Below are 23644 nucleotides of genomic sequence, written 5' to 3' on the forward strand. Positions count from 1 at the left end.
TTTTGACAGATCTGAGATTTTAAAATGGTGCCACCGGAAATACTTCAGAACCAGACACATTTTTTATTGGTTACGTCCTTGAAATGGTCTAATGGTGTGACATCACATGAAAACTATGAATTGGTCACAATTGAATTGAGCTGCAAGTACGTCATCTACCTTATAGTGGACTGTAAGATGTAAGTCCGTTGAATGTAGATCTGCGTCTGCATGCCATCAGGGATTTCCTTCCCATTCCTAAACCACAGAATATTCAGGTCCTGGGCCTGGCTCACATCATTGATGTCTATTGAGCAGTTAAATGTGACCTCGGTCCCCTCCGACCGCTGGATTTTGCCCACGGTGGGTTTGAAGCGCAGCTTCTGGATCTCCTCCTGTGAGAGATGTACACTGGAGGCTCGTCCCGGGACAATCAGCGGCTCCGTTGCCTGCGTTGGACGGAAAGAACGGCCCTGTCTCACCCAATGCGGTGAACCTCCATGATGGACGACAGTAAGGGGATGTTTCCAACTGGCAACTGTTTGAGGACATCAGAGTTTTCGTCAATATTAGCATATCATGCCAGTGAAGATGTTTTACTACATTTACATGTGCTGCATCTAAAATCAGCAATTAATCTAGTATCTAATAGTATCTAGTATGTAAAAGTGGACACTATTGGATGGCAACAAAACTTGAACTGAATTGAGCTGAATGATGACACCACAGATTTCTGTAGATCCGCTTTATAGATGATTCGACTTTGTTTCATAATTGATGATCAGATTCAGATCATTTTATCTGTCAGCATTCAAAGCTATTTTCATGGATAAAATTAAATTACAAAAATACAAATATCATTTAAATACAATAAAAACAAATACAAAAACAGCGAGTCATATTATACAAGATTCTTTAAATTAATATATGATTAAAAAAAAAAATCAAAAACCGTTCCAGGCATAATCTTATTAAATACGCATAATTGATGAATTTTGCACATCGACACTGTTATTCAACTGAATTGAATCAACATTGAAATGACTCAAAAGCCCCTTTCATAATGAGCGTTGATCCCAGAAAATTCCCACAGAATTGCTAGAGTGCCTTCTGTGTGAACGCAAACACGTCCTGGGATCGATCCCGGGATGGGGACCTAGTAACATTGCTGGGATAAGTCCCAGAATGCACCCTGTGTGAACAAAATGTAGGACCAATGTCGTAAGGGGAGTGTCGTAGTGACAAAAAGCATAATTATTTTCATGTTTATCACTGTAGAGCTGCTTTGAAACAATCTGTACTGTATAAATAAAGCCGACTTGACCATGGTACAACCATCATTTTTTAATTATAATGCAAACACTTATGTAATCATTGAGTTCCACGCTATATGGTGTACATGATTCAGCTGCACTGCTTTTCAGTAAGGGGAATCCTTGTTATGTAGGTATAATGTGACTCAGCTCTGGCATTGCTTCAGAAATGCAGTGGAAAACCAGTATCCTGTTCTCTAGGAGCAAAAGGAAATTCCTTCTCTAAAGGAATCTGTTATCAAAGGAAGCATACGCAGCTCTTATTGAGAGAGCCTTTTACTACAAAAGGAATGTTTTCTTTATTAAACTATGTAAAAAATAGCTCGTACAACACATTCAACTCGTATTGCACAATTCATATGCACAATTAAATGATCAGTTGGTGTAGTGTTGATTTAGTTATAAAAATCTGTTTTGTTAGTCAATAAACAAGTTAACAAGAGCTAGAATGGAAAGAACTGGTTTTACTGCAGTGGTAATTCAATTTCAAAACTAAGCACTTCCACTTGTTTATTAAAAGATATTATAAACAGGTCCAGGTTTTATAGAAAATTCCAAGTCTTATAAACTGGTTTTCACAATCCCAGTGAGCACTGATGAGATTTCAGATACATAACCCTGCATGACAATTTTATTTTTAGTGAATATAGATTTCCACCTATATATAAAAATCTAACATTTTGCTTCAGTGCATCAAAGTTAGTCTGGGATATAATGTTCTGTCACTAATTTTGTAAATGAATCATAATATTTTTGACAGTTTATCATACCTATTCATATAATAGCCTAAACTTTTGATTTTGTCATTTAGATTTTATTCTTGATATTTAACGTGATATAGATATAAACATCAACAACTGTACTGTATAACAAGTAATTCCAGTGCTTCAGTAAAATCTTATCTTTTTGACCAAATATTTAGTTTCTATACCTTTATGAAACAAGAGCAGATTATTTTACCAGTGTAACTTAATCCTCTAAACGTTAAATTACCGTGAATTGTGGGCTGAAACAACCCAGCATTTTGCAAGCACATAAATAACAACTAAAACAAACAACTAAAGTTTTTTTTTTATGTAGAAAAGCAGTTTTTAGTGTTAACAACAACACGATTTCACTTAAAGCTCCTGCGCATAACAAAGCAAAATGCCATTTTAAACACAAGACAAATCTCAGCACATGCACAAGTTTTATTAAAACTTTCTGAACAATAAACTTTTTAAAGTTGTTGATTCAGTTGCTTTTAAAGCATGCACAAAGAGAAAACAGTAACTTAAAGGAAAACACACATCTTACCAGTTGTCACTGACTGAGAAAACAATCCGACGAGCAGTGGAGTTAAAAAGCACAACATCGCTGAGGAACTTTTGCCTAAAATAAACACCATAACGGTTCCTTTTCTCGTTCCTCTCGTATAAATGTGTCAGACGAATATCCACTCGAAGCAGAGTATGTGCAGATCAAATAGCATCTTCTTTTCTGTTTTCTCGGGGTAATTTATTTAACACACGAAGGAATGTGTGTGAGTGTGTGTGTGTTTTGCCGTGACGAAATTTGCAGCACACTCCACGCGCGCTCTCGAGGAGCACGGTCCCTCGCGTGACGTCACACCAGCAGGTTGGGATGCGCGCTCCTGACAAATTCACTAACCGTGTGTGTTTTGTTTTATGACATAATGATGACCTGCATATTTTTGTGTCCAAGTGCGTTATTTCCTTATTATAATATTTCCAAATTATTTGATAAATTCATGACATATCACTTTATTCTATAAAACATATTTAGTTCGAATTCATTTTTAGTACATTTAAATAATACATATTATTTTATGTTTTGTTAACTTTTATTTAATGTTTTGTTACCTTAACTCCCCTAAATGTCAGGTGATGCAACTGTCCGAAACAAATGAACAAACTAATAAAACTATTTAAAATGGTGTCTTAATTAAAAAATAAAAGATAAATAGCCTACTATGGCCTCATTATCATTTTAGGTTTGAAACCTTTCATATTTTGAAGCTGTTGAGATAATTGAAAAACTTTTGTTACACTTTCCATGTCAGGTGGTACAACAACAGCAGTATATTATTCAACTATTTGGTTGTACGGTCTGACATAAAAACAGACAATAATGAATTTAATCACTTTGAAATGTTATTTATCAACTGAAACTTGTTTAAACACATTGGTCATGACTCAAAAATATGCATTACATTTGAAAAGTTTTTTTTAAACACCTTTTTGAAGCTGTATTTGTCAATGACCCTTCTATTATGTTTTGTTATATATTTTTATTATTTAACATTTTTATTTAATTTAATCTCTCATCTTGCATTTGTTTTATTTCACATATTTTTTTTATTTAGCCGCACAATATTTATTTAGACTGTTCATTAATATTTTATAATTCATATTTTCATGCTTATTTTTAATGGCTAATTTTTGAAAAATACATTTCATTGTCCACATGTACCGCACTTGATGTGTTGTTGCACACTGTTGTTGACTTTTTCCCTCCATTTCCTTCATTCAGACATTGTTTAGGTCTGCTAAACTTTTCTGTGAAACTATTTTGAAACAATATGTAAAAAAGAACAAAAAAACATGCTGTGCTTCAATGCGCTTTATAAATATAAATCTGAAAAGCTCTAGGCAATACAAATAAAAATGACCTGACTCAAATATATTCCCTGAGTCAAATATACTATATGGATTCGAGGAATTCAAGTACATAATGAAAGACTGCAATTACTTTTTTCTTTCATTTTATTAGATTTCAAATACTACATGGTAATAATAATAAAAACGACCTTCATTTGTAATGTTTTTAGAACAATAATTGGATTTGTCCACAAAGTGGCGCTCTTCCATGGTGTAAAACAACAGCTCTGGAATGTGTTCTTTAAACAACATCCGTGATTGCAACTAGATAAGTTATATAACTTAAATAAGGAAACTCTTTTTCACATTAAAAAGCCTTACATTGACTAATTAAACTATTTAACAGCAATCATGCAATAATCAGGTTGAATTCTGACACCAAAAGGCTGAAAATGCATGCATGTAAGATTTACTGAAAATGACTGATGCTTGCCTCCTCACAGCCAAATCTGTAAAAATGAAAGATCTTGTAGAAATTGTGACATAATGCTGCTTTTTGCTGCATTCACCCACTAACAACGGCCTCTTTGGGTGCTACATTCTCTTTCAAAAGACATGTGTGTCTTTTGAACTGTAAGTCAATGCATTGAGAGATAAGAGTGAAAATCAGCTGCAAAATGAGTCCTCTTGAAAACGGTACCATCTTCCACGAGTCTCTTAGATAAGATTCAAGGGCAGAACACCGAGAAAATAAATCATGTGTCCGTTTCCCTAGACCCTTTGCGCCTGCGGTCGAGGTGTTAGATGAGGGAAGCTGGACATCCACATGATGGCACGAGGGGCTTTGGAGTTCGCATTGGAGCCCGAGCTGCTTTTGCTTCGGTTGATGTTCTCCGAGCAATACGTCTTCATTCGATACAAGTTAGCTTTGCTCTCGCAGCAGCCCATGGAGCTCAGCAGGACACATGCATCTTTCCTGAAGGCCCTGGTGAAGATGGCATAGAGGAACGGGTTTGCGCACGAGTTGATGGGGTAGAAGAGCACCAGGAGGATCTTCGAGTTGGTCACCGTGATGAGCGGGACTTTGAAGGCCGCGGAAATGGCGAAAAACGAGATGGGCGCCATGCAGAGGAAATCGGTGAAGATTAGCACTGCCATACGCTTAGCGATCTTGGCGTCTGCGGGGCGTCCCGGGAACTCCGGGTTACGGACGGCCGTGTAAATGCACACGTAGCAGCCGCAAATCACCAGGAAAGCGCTGACGTTGAAAAGCAGCAGGAGCATAACGTAGGCTTGGGATAAAGGAGTCTCGATGTCCATCGGCAAACACATGCTAACCTTGTTGTAGCTGCTGACGCCTATCAAGGGCAGGAGCGCTAATGCTAGGCAGAGCAACCATCCGCCGATCATAATCGCAGAAGCGTGGCTCAATCCCAGACGCCGTTCCAGTCGGAGAGCGTGTGTGATCGTGTGCCAGCGCTCGACGGTAATGCTAGACAACGTGTAGACGGACAACTCGCCACCGAAAACCGACAGAAACCCGGCAATGCCGCATCCCACTCCTGTTTGCCACTCAATAGCGTGTTCACTGTAGTGTCCACGTGTCCTGAGGTCCACAGTCGCGATCATAAGGAGATACACACCGATGCAGAGGTCGGCGAAGGCCAGGTGGCACATGAGGAATCTCGGGACGGTCAGTTTGCAGCGGCTTGTGAATATCACAAGCAACACCGTGAGGTTGCCGGCGATGGCGAGGACGTTGATGAACCAGATGGCCACTCGCAGGAACCCGAAGCCAGCGATGTCCTCGCAGGGGTTGAACGCGTCCGCCTCTGGGGTGCACTGCAGGGCCGGTCGGCGCTGACACAGGTCCAGCTCGGGGTAATAGAACTCGATTGCATTTCCAAAAGTGTCTTCAACTGATGTGGATCCAACAATGTCGGATGAAAGAGGATCGTCCAGCATTAGAGATTCATCCATCTCAGATGGACTGAGGAAAGGACACAGGGGTGAAAATGGTCAATGTCACAGTATTGGGACAATATTACACAATACAGTACTTTGCCTAAATAGAGTTATATATGTGTATACAGTACTGGTCAAAAGTTTGGAAACGTTACTATTTTTATGTTTTGTGCTTTTTTATGCTCATCAAGGCTGCATTTATTTGATCAAAAATACAGAAAAAACTGTAATATTGTGTAATATTATTACAATTTAAAATGTTTTCTATTTTAATATACTTTAAATTGTAATATATTCCTGTGATCAAAGCTGAATTTTCAGCATCATTACTCCAGTCTTCACTGTCACATGATCCTTTGATTTGATACTCAGTTATTATCAATGTTGGAAACAGCTTAATATTTTTTTTGGAACCTGTGATACTTTTTTCAGGATTCACTGATGAATAAAAAGTTAAAAAGAACAGCATTTATTCAAAATATAAATCTTTTCTAAAAATATAAAACTTTTTTTGCTGAAAAAAAGAATTAATTTCTTTATTTTTTTTAAAGATTAAAAAAACGACTGACCTCAAACTTTTGAACGTTAGTGTATAATGTTACAAAATATTTATATTTTAAATAAATGCTTTTTTTTTTAGATGTTCTGTTCTTTTGTAACTTTTTATTCATCAAAGAATCCTGAAAATGTATCACATTTTATAAAATATATCAAGCAGCACAACTCCTTCTTAATATTGATAATAAAATGATTTCTGAAGGATCATGTGACACTGAAGACTGGAGTAATGATGCTGAAAATTCAGCTTTGCATCACAGAAATAAATTATATTTTAAAGTATATTTAAATAGAAAACGGTTATTTTAAATTGTAATAATACTTGACAATATTACTATTTGTTCTGTATTTTTGATTAAATAAATGCAGGGTTGATGAGCATAATAGACTTCCTTCAAAAACATTAAAAATAGTAATGTTTAGCATTATCGGTACCATTTTTATTTAGTTTAACTTACTAAATAATCTAAATAATTAACTAAAAAATTTAACTTACAAAAATAACAAACATAAATAAAAAAGAATAAAAACTATACAGACATATATATTTTTAAAAACAATATAAAATGACAAAACCCCAACATAATTACTAAAACTTTAAAATAAAAATAAAAATATTAATACAAAATATAATAGTATATCAATGATACTAAAATTAGAGAGGTTAAGCTTGTATTATAGCTTAGGAGGCATAATGGAGTTCTTGTGCCATTTTTAGAATCCTCTAAAAACATTCAGAAAAATTGTTATAAAAATAGTAACAATCAGTTTATTTTTGATATACAGTACTGTGTAAAAGTCTTAGGCATGTTAGTATTTTCACCCCCCAAAACATGTTTTTAAGCCAGTTTTTTGTATCTTACTGTAGTGTGTCAGAAGGAAATATCAGTTTACATTTCCAAACGTTCATTTTGCCATTAATTATAATAATAAAGTGAGAATTTTGTAAGTCTGACAACAGCCGGTATGATCTGATCTCACCATCATCGAGTCTGTGTGTGATTGCATGAAGAAACTAAAAAAAACGGAGACACACTTAATCCAGAAGAACTGTGGCAACGTCTTCAAGACTCCTAAAGAAACCTTCCTGACTTCTGCACAGTATTCTACGTCAAGAGTAAAGAGCTGTAAAATTCATATGGATTGCATAGCTCAGTTAATTTGGTCTGAATACCAAGTTCAGAGATTCAAAGATTGAGATCTCAGACGTGATTGGAGACTTTGGTATCCTGGCAAATCGGAGCACAGTTGGAGAGCTTGTTGACAACTAGAGAGGATACAAATCTCTTTTTTTTTCATGAAAACATATGAGAAGCAGAATACTTAATTTTTCTTGAAGTCTCCATTTGCTCTTATTCGTTGCTAGCTGGTTACCAGCTGACATATTTAAAATATTTCATTTAGAAAATTAATTTTCTTATGGGCCTGCTGAATCTATAAAAAAGATTATAATTATTTACTAAGAGGTACAATAGAGCAAAACATGTCAATACTACAACAGACTAACCAAACGTACTTAGCCGGTTCGCTGTTGTCACCACAGTTTGATGATCCATTTCTCAATGCAGAAAACACAGAGCCCTCCCTATATGAAAACCAGAAAATAAAGGAATTGAATTACACTGACAATCCTCTGCTTTAAATCTGAACAGTGGATCATAATATCAAAGATAAATGTCAAGTTCTCTTATTGGAGCTTGATTTTATGAGGTTCTCTGAGGAAGAAGTGCCAGTGATGCTCTTATTCAAAATGACAATGGAATAAGATGAGAGGAATATTTTCCTCCACTATACTGATACACCTAAACTGATTTGAAATGTTGACCTGTGTGAGTCCCAGCTGAGCAGAGCGCAGCAGTGGCTGGGATACGTGAGCTGTGCATCTCTCAGGCTCTTCAGTCCCGTCAGTGGAGGCAGTCTCTTCAGAGCGAACGCTGAACGAGCCACCAGCATCAACACAGACTCCAGGCCATGAGAGGGCAGTGTCTCCAACGCTGTAGATGAAACATCCCTGGTGAACAACAGAGAGTGAAATGCTGCATTGAAGTTGGCATGAAACTGAAGTTTTCTTCCCTATTGTGACGTATTTCTGAGGGAAACGGCTTCTCGAACAAGAACATTTTTTAGGAAATTGTGGTTTGCTATTGACCTTTTTACATATAATAACGCCCTTCTATGTAAAAACATCAAGGCAAATTTGATTTCTCATGTCATGATCTGCTACTCAAGTCTTCATACGGCAATCAATCCCACCTGTCAAGGTGGGATCAAGATCTTCAGGTTTTATTAAAAGCTAAAGGCAGGTGTGGTAAAGCTCTAGTCCACAGTAAGGTAATGCACCCCCGATTCAGTCATTCAAATTGACATCTGATAAGACCTGACACAAAGCGTTCACTCCAGAGAAGATGAACGGTGAAACAGTGAAGTAAAGAGCCAGACCTGCAAACTCCTCAGAGTAAAAAAGGTGACAGTGTCGCGCGTGGGGGGTGGGGGATGGCGGTTGCGGGGCTGTGATCCAAAAATCTTAATTTTTGAGATTTTAATATGCAAACGACACATTTCTGAGCGCTTTATTAAACAGATTTGCTGTTGGTGTATTAGCCTAAAACAACATGATCGCCAGATTGTTCATCTAAATAGCCCTATGTTGTTAGAAATTACTGTTTACCAGGTTTTAGGTTTTTGGTCATTTCCTTGATTTAATTTTTTAAAATTATTTCTTTAAATGAAAACTAACATCATAAAGTATGATATTTTTTTTTACTTTGAGGAATTCCGGAGCTATAATTGACTCTTCTGAGGAGCATATAAAACAAAACAGCGCCTTGGAAAAAATTGAATGTAATATTGTAGTAGTTAAAGGTTTATTTTAGTTCAGATTAGTTTGAGGGCAGCAATTGTATTCATAATGTCAAAATAAAACCGACGTAATGTTACTTGAAGGCATTATAGCCTACTATTCCTGCCAAACTTCCATGGTTGCATCAGTGATTTCAGGCCCAAAAATAAATGTCTAATCTTTCCTAACGATTCGCTAGCTGCCCGCCCCATAAGCATGCCATCCAAAAACCGCGTCTCTGTAGGCAGCGTAGGCTCTGAGATCTGCACACAAAAACAAATGGGTACAACCACCACTCAAAACCAAAATAAACAGTGTTCCAACCAATCACTGTCAGGGGCGGGTGTTGTGAGGTTTTGCGCTCGTGCACGGCTGGACGCGAAATCGGACCTAAACCCGCCCCTGTCAGTCATCTGGTGACCAAACTGTCGTCGTGGCGACGTAATTAGTTACGTCGTGGCAACCGGAAAAGTGAAATTCCCAGATACGTTGCTACAACGTAACTTTGTGACGTTACCAGTTAGTAAGCACGACGTTGTGACAACGTAACTTTGTGACGTTACCAGTTAGTAAGCACGACGTTGTGACAACGTAACTTTGTGACGTTACCAGTTAGTAAGCACGACGTTGTGACAACAGTTGGTACCTTGATGGTAATAAAATTACAGACTTGTGACGTCGAGACTACGTTGTCAGATGGTAAGTCATGAAATTACCAAAACGTCATGTAACTGGGACCTATGTGGTTATTTTATAACCTTAGGACACCGTACTGACGACGTTGTCAGGTGGTTATTTGATGGTAATAAAATTACTGACCTGTGACGTCGAGACTACGTTGTCAGATGGTAAGTCATGAAATTACCAAAACGTCACGTAACTGGGACGTAGTTGGTTATTTTGTTACCTTAGGAGACCGTACTGACGACGTTGTCAGTTGGTAATTTGATGGTAATAAAATTACAGACATGCGACGTCGAGACTATGAAATTACCAAAAAGTACGAATAAACTACGTAACTGCGACGTCGTGTGTTAGCTGGGTTACCACGCGCAACACGCCTACATTTGAAATAACGAAATTTTGGTCGGCAGGAAAAATGGCCTACCCCCCCACTCAAAAAAAAAAAACTCCCCGGTTCTAGACGATTCACGTAAATGACCCAATTGACCAAGAAAACGGCGATTGTCGCCGAAAAGCGACAAGTTTGCAGGTATGAAAGAGCCACAATTTGCAAGAGAAAGGCCGCAGTATTTCCCTTTGTATCACTTACAGCGTAGTGGGGCCAAATGCTTTTTTAAAAGCATCTTCATGGATTAAACGCAGATTTTTGTTGTTCTTTAATACTCTGCAAAACAAACAGATTACACCGTGATTATACAGCACACATACCATAGTATACTGAATAGGTATTAGTGTATTTATAATTTGTCAATATTTACAGTTTATCTATTATAGTTCCATTAAATGCATGGCTTTCTATTTCTTGAAATCCATTGTTAAAGAGATTCCTGAAAAGAGAGAGAGAGAAAAAGAAACATTTATTAGCAGATATGACTTAAATATCATCCAAATACTATGGTAATTACCACAGTTGTATTGAATATTATTTCAATTACAAAATCTTTGGTTTAAAAATGCTTATGTGTGAAAGTATACGTGTTTCAGGAAGTGTTTGTGATTAAAGGCTGTGCTAGCTTGTTTGAATAAAGATACAGAGATTGAAGGTTGTGTGTCTTGTAGACTTATGTAGACTAAGCAAGATTTGATTAATAAGAAAACTGACTAACTCATTTAACTATATTAGGCCTGTAGCCCCATAAAATTGATTTAGATCTTTCTTGCTTTTGTACACCAATAAAATATTCCTTGTTTTGTTGAACTTGTTTATTATTGGGGTCATATCATTGGGAGTCCATCCAAAAAGAGCATTTATTGAAAACTAAAAATGCTAAACTTAACAAGATCATTTAAATCAAGAACATAACCCTGATCATTTCATTCTGATCTTAATGGTTTGAGGAACAATGGTTTTATGGATCTGTCACAATGGTGATGCGAAAAGGCTGATATTAAAGGATGACACAGTGTACTTTACCCAAAAGCAAATTCATAGCTCACAAATAAGAGTTGCACAGCGACAGTGCCTTTAAATCATCTATATGCAAAGAGTCCCTTTATTTCTTAGGGTCAGATAGAGGGTGGAAAACAGTGAAAAAATGTTGTTGATGAAAACTATGACAAAATTATTCGTCAACGACATTTAAAATGAGACAATAACTACATAAAAAAAATTTTATGATGACAAAAACTCTAACGAAAATCTATTGACCTTTTTGTCAAGGAACAAGAGCATGATGAAAATGTTAGGGCAGGACGATTTGGGAAAAGTTTCAATCCCAGTTAATCTCTTTGCGTGGTAGGAAGGCTAGATGTGCACATTTTAATGGTAACGGTGGGTTAATAGCATACACTCTCATGCCTTATCTTGAAATCAAGAAAAACAAGGCCATTTGCCATCTCTGGCAAAACCCAAAGAAGTGTACAATACAATACAGGGCTCGACAATGAGGACCGCACAATGGCCGGGACAGTTGAAGAAATTTACAAAAAGTTTATCATGCATTTCCAAGGACAATTAAACACAAAATATCGAACTGCCCGTTTTGACTAGATTCCATTTAAACACAGTCCATTACGCCTAAACTTGCTTCTGTCTGAGTCCTTAATGTTATTTCAAACAACAAAAGACAAAAATAAAATCACTCACTGCTCTTGACTGAGTAACTTTAGTAGCCGTAATAAGGGTTTATCCAAGGAAGACTATGCACTGTTATATTACCTGTGATTACTTTATTCAATTTCTCTAGTATTTCTTACCTGAATACCTGACAACCTAAAACACTGTTTATTTCATTTGTATCTTTATTCGATTGTATTTATTAGTTCTTATTTTTGTTCTTTTTTAATGTCTGTTAGATTTTAGTTGACTAAATCTAATCAGTCACATGATCCATCAGAAATCCTTCTAATTATTATCACATTATTATTAACATTTCATATATTATGTTAAACAGTTATATTTTTGTGTAAACCATTTTTTCAGGATTTTAGGTTAGGTTAGGTTAGGTTTGGTATACTTTATTGTCCTGATGGGAAATTTGTTTTGGGCTCACAAATACAGCCACTGCAGCACCAAACATATAAAACAAACACAAATCAATACAAAAAACACATTTACAATCAAGTAGTTAGCCTCACGCCACTGTATACACTGGAAGGTAATTGGCATCACACCACTCTATACACTGGAAAATAATTGGCATCACACCACTCTGTACACTGGAAAGTAAAATTTTGGATGTAGAGAAATTTCAAAAGAACAGCATTTATTAGAAATATAATTTTTTTAACATTATAAATGTCTTTACTGTCACTTTGGATTTTAATGCATCCTTGCTAAATAAAAGTATTAATTTCTTTTTAAAAAATCTTACTGACCCCAAACCTTTAAAAACTAGTGTACCTGTATGTCATGTGACCATTTACCAACATCAGAAAACGTCTCAGGTTACGACTGTAATAATAATAATAATAATAATAATAATAATTTGTTACATTAATATAGCGCTTTTTCTGGGACCTCAAAGCGCTTTACATAGAAGGGGGAATCTCCTCCTTTGTGTAACCCTAGTTCCCTGAGTAGGGAACGAGACGCTGCGTCGATGACGCTTTGGGAACGCCCCCGCTTGATTGCGTCTGAAGCACATGTGTCAGACCGGATGTGCTTTTATCCTTTCCTGGTCATGACGTCACCCGCCCGTGACGCTCATTCTCGCCATTGGACTATTTGACACATGTGCTTCAGACGCAATCACGTCCGGGCGTTCCTTAAGCGTCATCGACGCAGCTCGAGTTCCCTCGAAAGGGAACATAAACATGTGACTGAGCTGTTAAAATGACTGAAGTATTAACTTAAAATTTCAGGTGGCGCTTTAAGCAAATATCTTAGGTCAAAGAGGTTCGGCTGACAAAAAAAGTTTGTGGGGATAACAGCCCTGAATCATAACAAGATGCCATAGTGTGAGATACTAACATTGTGGTGAATTCACTCGTCATTCCGCTGAAAGCATTTGGTGGGACTGAACGCAGGTTGAGGTTATCACAAATATCCCTAAAAAAAGAGCAAGAAACAATAAGACACTTCGCTGCAAAATCAAAACTCATGGACAAAAACATATTAGTCTCCTAATCTAATACATCTGTACTTTTGTGATCCAATGTTCTGACTCATAGGTCTCAGACAGATATATAGTACAGACTCTTTCAATTTCATAACACCCCATTTTCTGTCAGCTTGATAAGGATAGCAGACGGTCAAATTATAGCTTCACTATTACTTTCCATTATTTGTTCTCACTTACACCATCTCTCAAACAGATGAATCCACAGGGTAAACTCACAGTATGAAATAGGTCTCCAGGGAGAAGATGGAGGTCAGGTCAGGGAATAAACTTATGCCAGTGTTGGAAATGCTCCTGTAAAAATACAAAGCAAAAGGGAATTGGGTCTTGACCTGTGCAAGAAACCAAAAAACACAGGTGCGTCTCAATCAACTCCCGAGTTCGTGAATCAGTACAACATGAAATGTAAGTACCCGGATGACCTACTACTTTTATCAAAGTTTCAGCTGCACAAAGTATTTAAAGTCCACGTGTAGTCGATAATTGTATCCCTTAAAACTCATCTTTGATCACCAAAATTACATATTTAAAAGTTTTTTCCTTGAAATAAAATCTGTCATGCCTTAAAATAGCTTGAATGTAACTCTTGCCTCATTTAGTATACGCGGTGCTATGAATATGTAAATTATCCCCGCCTCCACTCACTCACTCAGCTCAGAGACCCACTCGTTGATGATCACAGCTTTTCAAACCGTGTTTTTGAGACTGTATTTGGTCACTGCAATTTTAAGGAGAAAATACCTAACAATGGTGTTGACATGAATTTGTACATGGTTTGTCTTAAAGCATACACTGTAAAAAAAAATATGCCTCTCCAACATAAACATTTCTAGTGACACGTTGCACCTAAAATTTTTAGTTGGCCCAATTTAAGTTGCGGAAACCAAATTTTTGTGTTGTGCTGACTACCCCTGCATGTAGACTGAACTTGAAATAGAATGTTGTGTCAATTAAATATTTTCTGTTGACTAAACATAGCTTGTTGGGTTCGGCCAACTAAAGTTAAGTTTTCTAAACTACATCCAATAAGTTCAGCCAACTAAAGTGGTGTTTTGAAAATCGAATTTTGTAAGCCACCATTATGGTGATCAGTGTTTGCTTTAGTTGGGCTTGTGACCCTTAAACTGTTCACATTAGATTTTGTTTGGCAGTTGTATCTAAGTTATAACTGCCAGATGATAAAAAAAAGGTGATTCTGATGGTGTTGGTTATATTTTGACATAATCATCACTTGAGAGTTTTTAATTGATTCTATTGCAAACGATTTTCAGCATTTTCAATATAGTCCAAAATATTTCTTAAAATTTTTTCTGATCATTAAATACACCACAGAGACATATAAACAACATTAAAAGCTTGATTTTCACCACAGGGGGACTTTAAGTTTAATAGATTTATAGTTTAATTCAAAATTATTATGTGGAATCAAATGGAATAAGTACACAGTACTATTTTTTTTACTTAAATGGTTTAAGGCAATCGGTTTTCTCAACTGGTCTGTTATGTTAACTCCTTGGGTTTTTGGAATATTCATTTCTGATTTATGTCAATTAAAATGTGATTGCTGTGTAGGAAAACAGAGATTATGTGCAGCTTACAGGTATCTCAGCTTGGGAAGTTGGCTGAAAGCCCGCTGGTGGATGTGAATGAGACTCCGCGTATTCTGGATTGAGCTGTGACACAAATTCTTGCATGAGAAATAACAAACAAATGACACTTAACTATGAAAAGACTCTGTCAGAGAAGATTCTGTTCCAGTAGGTAATAGTTACGGACTGTAATTAAATACAGTCATTAAGAAATGCACGTAAATCGAGTCAATTATCCATTAATCACTTTCATTGTTCCTTGAGTGGTTTCTTACATTTCTGAGACATTCAGAAGGCTGTTGAATGCTTCTGTCTCTATGGTTTCCAATGATATGCTCTGGGAGATTTCTCTGGGGGGAAAAACAACAACAGGTGAATGAAAATGAGAGGTAAAATGTGTCCCAAAATACACCGTTTTATGCAATTATTTGTGCTTATAAAACTGAATAAATTAATTGTGCATCAGAAACTTGGATGGATAAAGCCTACAGAGCATGTACATTTTTTTTTACATAATTTGAAATGTATAATATCAACATTTCTTCTTATTAATGTTGAAATAGAAATATTTTGTAACAATTAAAATCTTTACTGTCACATTTGATTCATTTAATGCATGCTTGCTGAATAAAGTATAAATTTCTTTTTTTTTTTATCATACCATCCACAAACTTTTGAACGGTCCAATCATAATAACTATATATATGATATACAATAATAACAAATATATGAATTCCACTGATAAGGAATAACACAAACCTCCTGATAATTGTCTGGAACTCTTGTCTATTCTGATATATATATATATATATATATATATATATATATATATATATATATATATATATATATATATATATATATATATATATGTTCATAAAATATTCACTTAAAAAAAATACAAAAAGCAACATAAATAACATCTACTTTCTAATAAAAATAAAACCGTTTTCACTATAATCTCTGTTATTTCATTTATTTAACTGTCTAATTGTATTGCATTTGTTTACATTCTAATTCAGGTTGTGGTTTCATTATAAAGTATTGTACTTTAAATTGTAAACCCCATATGATCCAAACACCTTTTTTAGGCCATTCATAGGGAGAGATGCTTCTTTTTGGCACAAAAATTCAATCCCAAGAGAGAAAGATTCTTTGATATTGTGTGATATTAACTGGCATTGACAAAATACTGCTCCTTTTAATGCTCACTATTCAGTCAAAGAATGATCTATTCTGTGCAAGCGTTCAAACTGTTCCTCCTAACTTGGATGTCCTGAGCTTTTTCAAAGAGCTACAGGGAAAAATTGGCATTGAAAGCTCCTTCGACACTGTGCGTTCTGAAAAAGGGAGTGAACATCAAAGATTCTCTTCACAGATCACATGATGTGGAGATGAGCCTGTTGGCTCGGAGGACAGTGATGATGGATGGCAAACATCTGGTTATCTGTCGTCATTTTTTAAAAACAATGACTAGCCTACTCACATTGATTTGACTCCTTTCAGGTGGTCGAAACTGCGACTGCTGATGATTCTCAGAGAAATGTATTTCAAAACTCTGAAATTGAGATGCACAAGATGAATGAATAATAATTTCACATCAATTAGTCATGTTTTCCAAGTCATAATGTGAATAAATTTGAATAAACAGCAGCCTCATAGCAACTAATATTCCGGAAACATTAGCAAATCAAATTTTCTTTAGAATTTTCAAGCATCCTGGAAAGAATTTGGTTAAAATAAAAGTAGCTTGAACAAAAGTAGCTTGTAATGGTTAAAATATTTGATAAGAAGTTTTACGTCAGCAAAGCACTGAGACTCTGAGACAGAGCAGATAAAAGCTCATTCAACAAGGACCAAAATCTTAAAAGAAGACAATTGACCTTCATTTAACCCTGTAAAATCATTATATTCAGAATAGTATATTTCTGTGCCACTCTTTCTATATCTGTCGTATCGTTATACTAAAAAAAGATTAGTATGCTGCTATTCCACATTCAAGTTGCATTAGTCCATTTTATGGGATTTTGAAGTATTTTGTGTCACTGTTTGTACTATTTTCAGCAACATTAATTTCCCCCTTAATTATCAAAAAAACAATCAAGTTTTCCAATGCACTGCTAAAAATTACCATGCAAATTGCAAGTAATTACATCACATTATGTCTTGCATGTCTGGGCCGTGTTTCATTTAAGAGTTTGGAACCTTTGCACTTGGATAATTATCACTTGGTGTTGTTTTTGAGAGAAGGTCACAGTGCTCTCAGAGTTTGTAATTGTGAAGTGCTGCTTGATTCATCTCTTACAGTTCAGGTCTAATGATGTGAGTGTGGAGTCACCGCCCGACTCTTGTTAGCGCTCGAAGACTCTCGGTTCGGTTGGAGTGGAGGCTGTCAGATTTCCTAGCCTTCACTTTCCTGAGCTCACATCATCATACTAGAAAATCGTCTTCTGGACATGCTTATAGACGCCTCAGAGCATGTTTAAGTGCTAAAAAAATATGAATTTCGATTTATTCATTTATCCTGAAAAGAATGCTAATCATTAAATGCCAATTGTTTTGATATTTAATAGTATTCTCGAAGGAAGGATCTGAACAAACTTCTTGAAAATAGAAAATGTAGTCAATAATTTTATCCCTTAAAACTCATATTTGATCACCAAAATGGCATATTTAAACGTTTTTTCCTTGAAAATAAATTCTTCATGCCTGAAAATAGCTTGAATGTAACTCTTCACCCTCGCCTCATTTAGTATACGCGGTTCTATGAATATGCAAATGAGCCCCGCCTCCACTCACTCACTCAGCTCAGAGATCCACTCGTTGACGATCACACGTTGATCTGATTGGTTACAAGGTAGTTTGTGACATCAGAAACACCAGCGATTTCAAACCGTGTTTTTGAGACTGTTTTTGGTTCACTGCAGTTTTAAGGAGAAAATACTCAACAATGGTGTTGGACTGAAGAATTTGCACACGGTTTGTCTTAAAGCATATTAAAAACACCACATAGACATATAAACAACATTAAAAGCTTGATTTTTTACCACAGAGGAAATTTAAAGGTTCCTTATTGGCATCGATGGTTCCAATAAGAGCCTTTAGCATCCTTGGAATCTTTCCACAATCTTTGCACAAAAAGTTCTTTATAGTGGAAAAAGGTTCTTTAGATTATTAAAATGTTCTTCACACTAAGAGTAAAATTATTATTTTAAGAACTGTTCACTGAAAGGTTCTTTGGGGAACCAACAATGGTTCTTCTTGTCATGTTATCCAAGCGTGGTGTGTAGAAAGGAATGACGAAGAAGATTGATTCAAATAGACTTTGATAACAGAAAGTAAACCTTAACCCTAACAGTGTCCATGGTAACTGATGATGGTGGGAAAACTAGAACGAACGGAACAGAGAGACTAACAATGAAAACGAACCCAGAACTCAGCATAACGGTTACATTTATATGGCTGTGAAAACCTACGGAAGCCGCCACGCAATACATTTTTTTAAAAGATAATTGTGACTTTATCTCACAATTGTGTGATATACAGTCGCAATTGCGAGTTATAATGTCAGAATTGTGAGATGTAAACTCGCAATTGTGAGAAAAAAGGTCAGAATTGTGAGATAAAAAGTCACAAATATCTTTCAAAAAAATTTCGAAGAAACTGAAACAAAATCAGGCTGAAACAAACTATTTGAAATTTATTTCCGGAAAAGTTCACTACGGCTGGTAAACACCTTTGCACTACCATACATTGTCTGTAGCAATTACGTAATAGGTAGGTGACACTGTTTTTCATGCTTAAAACGGGAAAGCTGCTTGATTTTAAGCAATCTATAAAGTGCTATATAAATAAACGTGACGTAACTTTACTAGAGTGCCGTATTGCAGAGCGTGTGCACTGTGCAGACATATCCATGTTGCTATGATCCCATGCTTTTCTTATGGCTTATTACATAAAATGCTTGCTGTTTTCTTAATTTTGTTGTGTGTTTATTTTGTTATTGAGAGAAAAGCATACAGCACATATTTACATTTTCATCTAAAAGCTGCTCTCAGCAGTTCTAACAGTATATCGCTGCTCACATATTTTTTAACTTCATTTTAAACCTAAGCGAAGAACGAAAAAAGAAGTTTGCCGTTAAAGCATCAGTGAATAATTCGACTGTAGGGCCCTAGGTTTATGAAATGCATAAAACGTGGATGGAACCGATGGTGGAGTTTACTGCACAATGCAGAATATTTTTTGCCAATTTTGATTTGATAAATCACAAACAAAGATGTACGATTAATCAAATTCAAAACTATTCTACCATTCAGAATCAAAGCCCTTCACTACAACCTGCCAAAATAAAAGTCTGGTTTAAACGGACTAAAGTAAATTCAAAATAATAATAATGATAACTACTATTATTATTAATTTAAATGATTTAAAATAATAATTAATATAATTTATTTTTTTAAATGTGAAAATATTATAGGCTACCTAATGTATTTTAACTAGTTTAATGACATTTTTGTCTTGGGTATCCAAATAATTTTTGAGCCACTGTAAATATAATTACACTATGAGAGATGTGAACTAAGTGATAAGTGATAAGATATAATAAAATTCTGCATCAAAATTTATAGACAAGACAAGTAGTTTGTTTAGGCATGGTTTGTAAGAATTACAAATCTGCGCACATATATTCAAACGCACATAACTATAGAATCAATTCTTAATGCGCATGTGAACGCCATCAGTGTCTATCACAGGTTCACGTTTAAAGTCTGTTTAGAGAGAACGGTGTCGTCTTAGCGGCCCCTAATTTAATAACAAATGATCATTTAGACAGAAGTGAATCAATCAAAACTAACTTTAGCTGGAAAAAACATTTTTCAAGAACCACTATAAAACTAAATCAATCTCTGTTACCTTAAATGATATGTTTATCTCTGTAAAGCTGCTTTGAAACAATCTACATTGTTAAAAGTGCTATATATAAATGAGGATGACTTGACTTGACTTGACTACTATGACTATGCGCATGTTTGTCTAAAACCCAGTGGAATTAAAAACATAAACAATTGACAAAACTTTTTTTTTTTTAAGTAGTAATGAAGTGGGTGTGTGATCACTTCTTTTTCTTATTTTTAAGGACATTATTCATTTATCTCATGTCCTTGATTGCATGCAACTCTTATCAGGGCTCAAGGTTTCAGTAGAGGAAGAAGATGATTTCAAGGCCTCAAGGACATTAAGCAGACTCTCTTAACACACTCAGCTCAGCGGGTGTGATGATGGCAAGCCAAGACCCGTCAGTCAGACAAAACCACTTGACCTGTCTACTTCGGATATTACTTTTCTCAAGCTTGTCACAAGTCAACAACTCCCCCATTGCTTTTTCCAGAAAAGGTGTCATGCGTAAGCAGGACTAAAATGAGAAGCGAGTATTGCATCACAACTGCTCTTTAGCAGGACTAACAGCTCCTAACAGATCTGTTAATGTATTCAGAGCAACAAAAAAAAACTATAAAAGGTTATTGTGATCATTCTAGCATGCTGGCTGGAGCTGGAAATCAAAATGGGAGAAATTGCAGGAAGGAGCCTGTTATGACAGTACTGGCCAAAAGTGAAGCGATTTTAGTTTTAAATGACCATGCATATTTTATACTTTTTAAATATTCTAAATATGAGGGAAGAACAAAACACTAAACTTGGTTAAAGGGATAGTTCACCCAAAAATGAAAATTCTGTCAGTAATTACTCTCCCTCATGTTGTTCAACCCCGTAAGACCTTCGTTCATCTTCGGAACACGAATTAAGATATTTTTGATTAAATCTGAGAGCTGGATCACTCCTCCATAGGCTTCTAAGGGATTGACACTTGTTCCCCGAAAAGTTATTAAAGACATCGTTAAAATAGTCCAAGTGACTACAGTGACTCAATCTTAAGTTTATCAAGCGACGAGAAATACTTTTTGTGCGCAAAAACACACAAAAATAACGACTTTATTTCAACTATTGATTTCCTTCTGTGTGGGCCTCGAGTCAGTTAACTTAGTGTAATAGCGTAGAGCTACGTCACACGTAGGCTCACTATTGGCCGACGTTGGTCATGTGTGTGATGCGTGTGACGTACAACACAGAAGCGCTACGCTATTACACTAGTGAACTGATTCGAACTGACACGCAAACTTATTTTTGTTTGTTTTTTGCGCACAAAAAGTATTTCTCGTCGCTTGATAAACTTAAGATTGAGCCACTGTAGTCACTTGGACTATTTTAACGATGTCTTTAATAACTTTTCGGGGCCGGCAAGTTCAATCCCTGAAGAAGCCTATGGAGGAGTGATCCAGCTCTCAGATTTAAGATATTAAGATATTTGTGTTCCGAAGATGAACGAAGGTCTTACGGGGTTGAACAACATGAGGGTGAGTAATTACTTACAGAATTTACATTTTTGGATGAACTAACCCTTTAAGGTATTCATCTGACAAAAGTATTTGACAAAAAAGGCAGGTTTTATTTTCCTATTCAAATTTTAAAAAATGCATAAAGCATACATTGACTACAACATAATCAGTTATTAATATTTTGTTGGTTATCTCTTGTTTTTGCATGTTTTCATAATTTCTATGACAGTCTGACCAAAACTTATTTAGTATGTTTCATTGCATTATTATCACAAATAAAACAATTGTCTCCAAGCATAACATAATATGATTACAAAATCTTTAACAAATTTTTAATAATATTTGAATAAAGGGTGAAGAATAAAGATGTCAATTTTCCAAGGCCGGACATCCGTTTTGGCCACTAGTAGGATATTCATTTATGATATAATTGTTGTCAGAATGTATTGCTGATTTGAAACATTTTTAAAATGCAATTATAGTTCTAGAGATTTCAGGCTTTCCTCATTCAAGTAGATGGAGATGTAGTTGCATTCATGTTTCTATATTTTCTTAATAGCAGAGGGAACTGACTTGCCAAATATTATGCATAAAACCATGTAATTACAGGCAGCCAATGAGACGAAGACTTACTTAACACAATGTTTATTCAAAATGCACTAAATAAAATTAAAATATATTTTGTTTCTTATCAATTGACAAGTAGAGAGAACAATGATACATCGAAGAGTGATATGATCTCTTGCTTTTTATTCAACTGAAACCAATATGGTTTTGTGAATATATATAGTTTGAGAGCAAAATTTAGCTAACCCTCACATTAGTCATGATAAAGGTTTGCTAAAAATAACTAAAAATAAGCTACCAAGTTGACAGTTTAAATCAAGATCTCTGCATCACCGCATACATCAAACCTTAATTCAAATACTTCATTAAATACAATACAAATTGAGACCATTTTTATTTGAGACTTATGTGTGCTAATACTTTTTGGGCCACTGTTCATATAATGCATTGCCTTATTATTGCCTGCACTGCAGACTTGTTATTTGTACATTTTTTAGATAATAAATGGGTATCTATAGATAACTAATTATTTACTATTCAGATAACTAAATGGGTCATATGTGTTTAGACTATATGTGGGATGGTTATTTATGAAACAGAACCATAATATAAGCACATCCACTGTATCATATGGGCTGTTGTTATGTGTCGGTTGTTAGACGTCCACACAATGAGAAGACAATAAATTTAACGCAGCACAAACACAAACACACTCCCTTCGTCCTATGATAAGAGGTAATGTCACTCCAAATCCCAAATTAAAATAAAATGTTGTAGTTGTCCCCTTTTCATATTTAAAATTATTTACTAACATGCAAACATTGTTATGAAACAATTAAGACGCCTTGGCAACTTGAGAGATTTGGGTGTGTAAGATGTGTGGTTTATGTTGTCATGTACATAATATTTAAGAGGTTTATTATAACAGTGAATCACTGCCGGGTCTATTCAGGGTTATTTCACACAGTCCCTTTTAGTCATATTAATAAGCAATTCATTATTTTAATGACCACTAATGAACATCATGTACTGTACTTTATCTGCAACAGCTTCTGGATTGCTTTTATTATAATATTTTATAATTATAGATTTTTACTCCAGAGAATGTGTCAATCAATTTCTGATGCAGAGACAAACCTGAAAGACTTGACTATATATATATATATACACCACCATAATTGTCTAAATAAATCACATTATCGAGAAAGTTGTCATAATGAGAATCTACTGTTTTTTTTATTATTCTGATTTTAGTAATAATCATGTTCTTACTTAACTTATCCATATCTATATCTATATCTATATATCTATATCTATATATATATATATATATATATATATATTTTTTTTTTTTTTTTACCTTTATTTAACCAGGATAATCTCTCTGAGATTAAAAATCTCTTTCACAGGAGTGTCCTGGCCAAGAATGGGCAGCAGTTACAATCACAAACTTACAGATCAAAACAAGAAGTATAAAACACTCAAAAACAATTGCACATCATTGAGTCTTCTTCAAGTGACCGAATAATAGATTTAAAATGTTCTATAGACACCAAAGTTTATAATTTCAATTTCGTTTGGAGTAGATTCCA

General features: G+C 35.3%; 2 protein-coding genes across 3 annotated transcripts in view; both read right to left on the bottom strand.

Moving 5' to 3' along the window:
- The window catches only part of mertka (c-mer proto-oncogene tyrosine kinase a), a 47954-nt gene extending 45037 nt beyond the window's left edge, over positions 1 to 2917 (bottom strand). The window contains exons 1-2 of the mRNA XM_077217436.1: positions 2589 to 2917; positions 160 to 517 (exon numbers count right to left, since the gene is read on the bottom strand). Coding sequence (XP_077073551.1) covers positions 160 to 517; positions 2589 to 2679 — 449 coding nt within the window. The 5' untranslated portion in view covers positions 2680 to 2917. The remainder of the gene's footprint in view (positions 1 to 159; positions 518 to 2588) is intronic.
- Positions 2918 to 4039: 1122 nt separating this feature from the next.
- Positions 4040 to 23644, bottom strand: part of lhcgr (luteinizing hormone/choriogonadotropin receptor) — a 20484-nt gene continuing 879 nt past the window's right edge. The window contains exons 2-11 of one of the 2 annotated variants that reach the window (XM_077217458.1): positions 16574 to 16645; positions 15363 to 15437; positions 15097 to 15171; positions 13718 to 13792; positions 13351 to 13428; positions 10697 to 10765; positions 10528 to 10602; positions 8241 to 8426; positions 7932 to 8000; positions 4040 to 5882 (exon numbers count right to left, since the gene is read on the bottom strand). In XM_077217458.1, the coding sequence (XP_077073573.1) occupies positions 4664 to 5882; positions 7932 to 8000; positions 8241 to 8426; positions 10528 to 10602; positions 10697 to 10765; positions 13351 to 13428; positions 13718 to 13792; positions 15097 to 15171; positions 15363 to 15437; positions 16574 to 16645 (1993 nt within the window). In that variant the 3' untranslated portion in view covers positions 4040 to 4663. Of the gene's footprint in view, positions 5883 to 7922; positions 8001 to 8240; positions 8427 to 10527; positions 10603 to 10696; positions 10766 to 13350; positions 13429 to 13717; positions 13793 to 15096; positions 15172 to 15362; positions 15438 to 16573; positions 16646 to 23644 lie in introns of both variants that reach the window. The other variant, XM_077217457.1, reaches the window with a different exon arrangement.

This window comes from Siphateles boraxobius, unplaced genomic scaffold, assembly GCF_051911475.1.
Source record: "Siphateles boraxobius isolate OS27281-9 unplaced genomic scaffold, OSU_SipBor_1 73, whole genome shotgun sequence".
Classification (NCBI taxonomy): domain Eukaryota; kingdom Metazoa; phylum Chordata; class Actinopteri; order Cypriniformes; family Leuciscidae; genus Siphateles; species Siphateles boraxobius.